The sequence below is a fragment of the Morone saxatilis genome, unplaced genomic scaffold (assembly GCF_004916995.1).
Source record: "Morone saxatilis isolate NCDOM2014 unplaced genomic scaffold, NCSU_SB_2.0 Contig15, whole genome shotgun sequence".
In the NCBI taxonomy this organism is placed as follows: domain Eukaryota; kingdom Metazoa; phylum Chordata; class Actinopteri; family Moronidae; genus Morone; species Morone saxatilis.
Window position 1 is genome coordinate 5741638 of NW_023339707.1, and position 9728 is coordinate 5751365.

The 9728-nt window shown below is 42.9% G+C and overlaps 1 protein-coding gene across 1 annotated transcript in view; it reads right to left on the minus strand.

The window, feature by feature from the left end:
* Positions 1-9728, minus strand: part of agrn (agrin) — a 247613-nt gene that overhangs the window by 139441 nt on the left and 98444 nt on the right. Inside the window, exon 3 of the mRNA XM_035656665.1 lies at positions 7204-7242. Coding sequence (XP_035512558.1) covers positions 7204-7242 — 39 coding nt within the window. The remainder of the gene's footprint in view (positions 1-7203; positions 7243-9728) is intronic.

Consider the following 9728-nt stretch of genomic DNA (forward strand, 5'->3'; position numbering starts at 1 on the left):
TGACCAAATTACATTTTTCATATCCCCGCAGTCATGGGGGTGCATGTGACGTAAATTTCTTCATCTTCCACGCCTGCAAGCCGTGCGCACCTACGGGCACAGTAAGTGTGTGGAAAAACCTGCATGTACGCAGACACCCAGTGTAAAATGTAAAGATCACATGCACGTCTCTCAGGGCTTTTATAGTGTTGGGGGCAATGTATAAGAGTTGCGTAAGCACCCTATAGCACTTCCAGTAAAATTTCTCATTAGTTTCATCCTTGACGATTGAATTCTGCTGTAGCGACACCACAACAGTTAAAGTAGAAAACTTAAGGCAGCTTGGCTAATGGTCTGAAGATTCAGTTTGTGTATATAAATGTATTGTTAGATGGATTTCCTTTTGGGGCGCAAGGTAAGAAAATCCTAAAACAAAACAAATCTTTGAATCTTCTTTGTTTGCTTCTGTTTGGTACTGAAACATGTTATTTGTGCATCGCTTTTAAATATAAAATTTATTACAATGCTATCTTAAAATGTTAAAAAGTTCAACTTTGTTTTCAGCCCTGAGCTAAGTTACAAGGTCCTGAGTAGGCAGAGAAGAATTATTGTGGAAAAGGTATTCAGGGTCTAACTCAAAAATGAAGATGATGTGTAAAATAAATAAAATGTACAGAGTGAAGTGTATATCTGAAAAGGGTTTTTCTAGTGTGTCTGCTTTATGTAATAGCCAAAACACTGAAAAAATCTGTCATTTTTTTCTTATTTCTGTGTGCGCCTAGGTGCTCATAAAAGTAAACCACAGTCCAGTTGCAGACAAAGCCAGCAAACCCAAACTCACCAAGTCCAGACCTTGCATATACACACATATGATTTATATAAATGCCCCTTGAACATGCAAAAACATTATACCAGGCTTTGACAGTTAGATAAACAGTTTATTATGACTTTACCCTTAACTATGCCCCTGGCTGGCTCAGTGTCACACTGTAGCATATAATATGTTGTCTCCCTTCCTTCACTCCCCCGACTACACACTGTATATTATCTGCACTTCTATGTGTTCCTTTACACTTAAGGAAAAGCCAAAACAAAAACATTCCAATAGTAGTGATCTGTAGTCTTTTTCTCTTTGTTTCTCTCTTTGTCTTAATGTCTCCTGCCCTCTGTTTCACTCTCTGCTATCATAAATATCTTATTAAAGCTCAGAGGGCAGTGATCAGCATGCTATATGTGTGTATGTATCTTTATTGTTAGAAAAGCTAAGGTGTAAAGAGTGTCACTGACATGCTGCTGGGCCATGTGTCAGGGTGTTGTAATTATGTCCAGTTAAGCGGAACACATATAGTCAACACACACACACACACACACACACACACACACATACACTCACACATTCTGGTTGACGTCAGTGCTTCCTGGCCGGACAGATGAAAGGGGATGACGACAACATACGTAGGCAAAGAGGTACTCGCTGTGTGTGTGTGCGTATGTGTGTGTGTGTGTGTGTGCTAACAGGGTGGGTGAGATTTCCTACTCACTGCAGATGGAGCAACCATATGAGCAGTGAATTATGAATAAACTGTTTACAAGAATGGAAGTATGGAGCTCTACTGGGACTCCATAGACTGGTCCGCAACTAGTTGCACACCTGGTTGCCATGACAACATGCAATAAATGTACTGGTACAGAAGACAAATAAACAAACTAACATCTCCCACTTTACATTTCAGAATTTGAGGGAGGCAATTGGTTCATTCCACCCTTTGTGTTTGTGTGTGTGTGTGTGTGTGTAAGGGTCAAGTTGAGGGTGGGAGGTCCCAAATGGATCGCTTCCTGCCCTCTCTGCGTATGAGGAACACACACACACACACACACATACAGTAACACAAAGCACATACGCACACACAAACACGGATAAAAGTTGATACAAACTGTAAAATCGGATGTTCGGGGCTTCTGTAACGTGTGTGCTCGCCTGGAGTGTATGTGTGTTCGTGCACACATCCTGAGGTTCAACTGAAATCTGTAAACAGTGTTTCTGCCTGAGTGAAGAAAAACAAGAAGCAAGGGGTGAAATGTTCAAGAGAGAGTAAGTGTGTGTGTGTGTGTGTGTGTCTGACAGAACGAAAGCGAGTAAGAGAGCACTGAACTGCAGATGTCTGACTTTCACAGCAACCGTTGCTTCTGCAGAAAACTAAGACATATACAATATCTGTGTGCACAACAGTGTGGATATTGTCAGCACACAGCAACGCTCCAATAACTTCCACTTCTTAATAAGGAAAACACTGACTGTGATGCAGAACTCGGCTAATAGCAGGATATCACAGTGTAATATTGTTCAGCAACACGTTGACACGGCAAGCCACTTATTTTCCTCTAATTAACAACCTGACAATGAAATTCGTCGCACTGGTTACACTTCCCAGTGTGGTTATTTCCTGACATCGCCACCCAACAATTAAATTAGCGCCTGCCCATCACAGCCCAAAGTGGAACGACAACTGAGTCCCGATTTAAAATAACTTGCTGCTGCGTTAATGAGAAGGAATGAACGACACAGCCTTTCACTGGTGCTGAATGTCCACCGCCGCCGTCAACATGCGAAGAACATAGAGAGCTCATTTAAAGCGACATTAGGCCATTCTACACGCTAATTACTTTCAATATGTGACAAAGAGCTGGGAGGGGGTGGGCTTTCAACCGTCCCTCGGCATCACCATGCTGAGCGATAAGGGCTTCGATAAGCAGAAAGAAACTATTAATTAGCACGCATGGATTCATACTGTCCATGGGGTTTTGTTTATCCTATTAATGTCATTCTTTCTATTTCATTTCAGAGAGTCTGCATAGTGGAAATTTGCTTTATTGTCAATGCTATTTGTTTTTTCTACATCTCCACTCGAAATCACTCCTCTAAAATAGACGAATTTGTGGGATTATGACGCGAGATAAGAGGAAGCTTTCATCAGCGTGGAGGTATATTAATGAGTGAAATGTGCACTAAAGCCTGTACTAAAACACACATATTACAAAACTGATTTGCATGCAATTTGTGGCCGTCTGTGTAACGTTTATCTGGCAACAAGAGGGCGTTCAAAAAGATGAATTGAAGCTGATGTGACGTGTACTGCAATACTCCAGTTCAGAGATCACACCTCTGTATCGCTTCTATAAAACGGAGAGGCCTAATGCCAGCAAATAAGACATGGCTATCAGGGGTGCTGGCTCACAGCTTCCAGATCATAGCCGCAGATAGCTCAGCGTGCTGTCCATCCACATCAAAGAACTGCTGATCCCTACAAGGTCCGAGGTCCTGCAATAACCTGCATCAACAATCAGTGGGGGTTGCTCCACAGCCAGGGGACATATCAAAGCAAGCCTGCATCGCTAACTGTGTCAATAATTACTCCGTGTCATAGGAGAATAAAAAGCAAATAGTGCTGCACTTTACAGCTCCAGCCCACTCAGTCTTCTCCTTTCTGGCTAATATTTTTGTTTTTCTCTCTTTGGACTACTGCCTCTAACCTATTTTGGTAGATCAATAAGCTGAGGTGAGGTGAGGCGAGCCTGAGTGGGAATGCTGTCAAAGACGGATGGTTAGACATGAGGGTAGACGGGACTCGGCTAATTCCTATGCCTTTCACCTTTGTTTATGAAAAAAAAAATGTACACGCACGTAAAGAGTCTGCGGACATGAAAACAAGACAGGCTACCCTGACTAAGGTGAGGATACAGAGTTCAGCTGTGCAATTTGAAAGCTCTGTGTACTTTCAAAGGGCAACAAACTTTTCCGTTGATAAAGTCAAGGCTGCCCCTCCGCTTTCCCCCACCAGCCTGCACAAATGGTGAGCTAACAAGCTGCTCTCTCTCTAAAAGCTGGACATGACAACTCTTCTGTGAAATCGTAATCCTGGAGAGGCAACTTTACAGTGTACCTTTGATATCTTGATGTGAGGCATTCTCAGCCAGTACCCCCGCCCCGGCTAAAAGATGAGGTAGATATTTTGCCTCAGTTGTGTTAAATCTATGAAATGAAATGATTTAATTAAGATAGGCCGAGGAGTCATAATTAATTCTGCCTCTCTCCGACTCAGGCTTACTGTCAAGAACACAGGGAAAGGCTCAGGCAGAATAAATTACAGGTGTTGTGTGTGTGTGTTTCCCCCCTATCTGAGGGGGTAATGGGTGTGAAGCGCTTAGTTACTGTATTCTCCCAGAGCTGACAGAGAGTTATGTCAATTCTTTAGGAAGAGGTAGTGTTCTCAAAGTGTAAGAGAGCCCGCTGGCACTTTTTTTCAGGCGTCCCACCGTCTTAGATCAAATCACATTTCAGTCCAGGAGTTTATTTTGTCAGTGAGGAGCATCCTCTGGGGAGCACTATCGGTGACAAATGCGAAATTGAAGGATTCACGGCGAATGGGCTCCCGCCAGGCAGGCTGTGTTAGAGACAGCTACAGTCACAGAAGACCCCTGAACTGTGTGACGTGTTTCTCCATTATACTTCCTTTCTTTTGAGTCTCTGGCCTATTTTGGATCTTGTTTGGCCAGTGTTCAGTCACCTTTGGCTGTAAAAGGATGAAATGAAGCATACCTCCAGGGAGCCATATACACCTGATTTTCCTCTCAGCCTGCAGACCTTGAGACAGAATTCAAGAAGTGAATCTATTCTTTGTCTGTCATTCACTTACAACTAAATACATAAATGTTCAATTTGGTAATTAGATCTCTAATAAAAATCAGCCAAACTAATTCAGAGATGGTATTTACTGTTGCTACTGCCTCCTTCCTATGTCCTTAACCAGTGGACAAACCTCTGGATGTAGACACTGACAACTGAGGGCCAAAAGCTTAATTCCGCATGCATTTCTCTAAATCGACCTCTTTCAAAAGTCCAATACTAATCTCTCAAGCAGCAAATTTTCTCAGCTTTCTAGCTTTGGCCAAACACCCAACAACTGTCTTATTATCGAGAGACGACAGGCAATAATGAGTTTGGCCTGAGCCAAGCAACTGCTGCTTTGAGCTTTCAAAGAAAGAGCCTAATTAAAGGCAGCTTTGTGACTTTTGTCACTTTTTTCTGACTGGTGATTATAGGCCATTCATTGGGGAGGATTCGTCAGCTATTTGCGGGTGGCACACACCATAAATATCATCTAAGAGCTTTGCTTATGTTGTGCCGAACCTGCATTTTCCCCCAGCGAGTCCCAAGATCCTTTCACTCTAATTTGCAGAACAAATTCCTTTACTTTCTGCAGAATCTCCTCTCGCTAATAAGGATGTCTCATCAACAGCAGTTCAGAGACAAATTAGGCTGTTTAAAAATGCAGACTCCTTGGTATCTTGTCTGTGATTTCCTGTAATGAAGTACTGGGGAGCAGAGTGTCCTTGGCACTGAGGACAAGTTCAGAAGAACAAGCCCTGTGCTCTTTGGAGCAGATTTGACTAATGGCAGAGCTATATTAGCCCTCTGCTGGTTTGAGTAGCTTCTAAACCGCCCCTCCACCACTACTAAAACCATGCGTCTCCAAAAAGTGGCCTACTGTCTTATTTGGGCCAACTCTAATTGTCTCACTAATCTCTCCAGCATTAAATGACCCAGAGAAACTGCGTCCCACAGGGCAGGCTTACCCCGCTGATTGGAGACTTTGCCTTTTGTTTTGCTTGGCATATTAAAACAGCATAGGCTGCTGATGGAAAGCCTACAGAACTATTGGAAATGTAATTAAGGGCTAGCAGCAGCTTTTAAACGGTTGACTAGTGCAGAAACAAACTGTGCCCCTCAGACAGCAAAAACTTTAATACATGGGAAATGAGTGGCTCAATCGATAAGCAGGGTGTCTTTTGTAGGGGAAAATTCAATGGAAGACAGAAATGGGCTGCTTCAGTGCCTGCATACTGTTTCTCATTTTCCCAGTGGAGAGCAAAATTTTATGGCAATATTTGCTTCAAAAACAGACAAATAGAGACCTCTCTGTGAGATATAATAATTTGTCAAGTCAATTTCATCTTTCATTAAAATAAAAACAAATAGCTGTGGTAAACTGTGCCGGTTGCAATTGAATCACCAGTGTTTTGTGATATGAGACACAAAGGAGGAAAAAATTGACTGAAATCTCCTGCACTCCTCAGGTGTTGAGCTGAGGCCGGGTTGAGAAATGCTCCAATCAAGCACAATTATTTGTTGAAGCCAAACACCACAGCCATTTCACATTGACAGAGAACAGCCTATTGTCCCGACTCCGCCAGACAATCGCATTCATCATAAACTGCCTCTAATTTGATACATTTTTTAAGCTGACATCTTTCGCAAACCGCTTTTCCAAACAAGCTGGCCTATGGGGCGAGTGATTGAGCAATTATCAGAAACAGATTCAGCAAGTCCCCACTGTGGCCTTTTGTCCCCGGCATCAGCTGGACGGCTGGGATCATTAGAAACATTTTTTCCTTGTGTTTTCTTCCTCCAAACCTCTGGCTTTGTAGCCTGCACACAAGCAGGACACCTTCAGAACTAGTAGGAGTCCATCCCTGGCTGTCTGTCAGTACAGTAAAAAATAAAATAAAATACAACACCAAAGTCTATCAAACACTGTCTCACTGTGCTGCCTCTGATAAATATTCATGATAGCAGCTTGAAAACCAGCTGTTTTCCTCCAATTAAAGCTTGCCGAGATCCACCGTTTTCGAAATAAATTGTTGCTTTTTTAATTAACAGCTTATGTTACTGGGCCTGAAAACAACTGAAACAATGCAGCACCCATTGCAAAGATTTATTTGTGTGGGACGGGATGAGAACATGTGGATAACAAGGCGAGGTGATGGTGCTGCACTGTTCCCCTGGCCTACAGACCCCCAGCAGCTTCACGTGATGTAGAATACCCAGGGAAAGACAGGTTATTATCCTATTAGACCCTATCAGAAGGATGTGACTGCTGCTGTGGTAACAGGTATTGAACATCAGCCCAACTAGCCGAGCGGAGCAGATCAAATGAAGTCATCAAAAGATCCTTCTCACATCAAAGAACTGAGCAGACCTGACCACGTGCCTGCCATACCAACAGTGTAGAAACAAAAAGCGTAGCAGCCAAGTCTAGCGTAACGCACAGACGGCGGCCCACTTCAAAGAGAGGGATCCGCTGTCCAAGGACATTATTCATAGGTATACCCCAAAAACAGCAGTGGTCAACGAAGGCAAGCAGAGAAAAACCGCAGAGGACTTACCATCAGGAGGCTGAGCCGGTGTGAAGTGAGGAGGTTTGTCTGAAAGAGATAAAAGAAAAAAGAGAGAGAAATAGGTTTTTAGTTTTGGGTAGATTCAGAGACTTCCCAGGGGTAAAGGGCAAGTAATTGAGTTGCTACAAAAAAGAGACACATTCTGTCTACAGGCTTGGCTTTTCTATCTAACACATTCTAATGCAGCGACTGAGCCCTGCAGGAGTCCAGCAGAGCTAATCGACAGGAGTACATTTCAGCGATACCGCACCATCTTTGTTTTTCTCATTCATTGTTTTCTATGGTCTTCTCATCCCAAACCACACCGCATGACTTCTGATATTACAAGGGCATATGAGAATTGAGAACACAGAGGAAGAGCTCTGTTTTTGTTTCGGGCTGAAAAGTGCAAGACAAGATTTAAAATTTGGTGGCGAAATACAGTACATTAGTGTAAACTTTCTCAGTGCCCCACCCCCACCTCCCCAGCAACCACATGCAGAATAAATCAGGTTTTTTTCACTTAATATATCAAATGACATCATGCTACTCTCCAGGTCAACACCCAGCAGACGATGACATAAGGCTTGTCAGCTTGTGGGAACCATAAAACAAGAGCTGTGGTGTCAAATGACTGAGTGTGGAGTAACACTCAGGGGAATAATCATGAAACCTGAGTCCTTTGCCATTTTGAAACCTTAATGCTATAAAATGAGGAAAATCTTGACCAAGCATTGTAAAATAGATCAATAACACTTTATGTAATGGAGGTGGATGAAGAACTTGTAGTTGTTTTCAGCAGGGAAATAGGGGATGTTGTTAGTGACAAAACAAAAACCAAGCAACAACAGAATTAGGACTTCAACAAACTCTTAGTAGATTAATCTGATGATTACTTTCTGATTATACAACTCTACACTACAAAATGCCAAAAAAATAACAGGCAATTTCCCAGATCCTATGGGGATGTTTTCAAATTGCTTATACTGTCCGACTAACCGTCTGAAACCAAAAAATATTTAATTTATAACAGAAAGCGATGAAAAGCAAATTCTCACATTTGGGTTTTTGTTCATTAAATGATTGATCACCTATTCAATTTGTAATAGATTCATTTTCCACTGATTGATAATTATGCAAAGAGCATACAAACGTTATAGGCATATGGCAGTGGATGATGCAAAGCTATAAGCAAAGTAAGAAGACTGGCATCAAGTAAGAATAGACAACATATGTACCAATACCACAAAAATAATGGTCAGTTAGTACTAATCTACTGGGAGGACTTTGGTGTCTGTCTCTTTAATCACCAGGGGACTTTAACAAATGAACAGCGTCTTACAAACATGGTGTGCTCATCAAAGGCCATCATGACACACTGGTCACGGTGTACTGAGGCACTGGAGTACCAAGCACAATCCAACCGAACCACCATCTGCACTCTCGCAGTCAACTAGGCTGTCTGACTCAGTAAGCAGAGCCCCGGTGAGTTGTCAGAGCTGCCTGCGCTGAACAAACACAGCAACACACACAGAAAGGAAAGGATGTGCAGCCACCCAGCCATCTCTCCGATGTCTCTGCACTGTGAGGGATAATGAGGAAGATAAAACACATCACATCAATTACCCCGCTAACACATTTTTCCGGGTCCCCGTCAAACACTGCTCAGAAGCCTTTCTCAGGACTTCTGCGATATCCGTCGGCGTCCCAAGACACAGTTGAGTTTTAAATTTAGGCTCACTTAAAATTGCTTGTCAACAGCCGGGGCTTCGGGGGTGAGAGAGAGAGAGAGAAAATGAGGAGAGGGGAGAGGCGAGGCTGGTGCTAGAGGTGAATAATGAAGTGTCTGCTGAAGCTGTTTCCCAGTCAGTCATGACGGTAACTGATTTCCATCTGGGGGGGATTTCAAGAAAACATATAAAATGAGGGGAACAGGAATTGGCATGAGGAAAATATAGAAGTTCCTCTAAGTGTGTAAAGGAGCACACACGAACACACACAAAACCAGACATCCACACAGGCTGTACTTCCTGTCTGGCATGCATAACCATGTCTGAACACACACAAACAAACATACACACACACAGACATATTGTCGCACAAGGCAAATCAGAAAGAGTCTGACAGAGAAGGTGGCGTACAAAGTGAGCCGAGATGGCGGGAGAAGCTAAACGACTTCTTAACATTTCCATAATGAAAGGACAAGATAAGGTCTTTCCATAAACATATCAGCCTTTCCCATCTCCCTGTGCAGCTGGCAAAGCCTGCTTGAATTCATGTGCCTGTGTGAATGTCAAAACATGGCCATCATTCACCCTATATCTTCAACAAATCAATATGTGCCTGACTGTGACATTTAGCCATGTGCAGGAAGATGTGTGTGTGCATGTATCTTTGTATGTGTGTCACCTTCCCCTTTGGTGTGGCTGATGTTCGCACAGAATGATAAAACGAGTGTGTCTGTGTGTGGGCTCTGTTGGCAAGCGCTAGGATTTTGGTGGGGGGGTTTACAAACTGTCTGTGTGTGTGTGTGT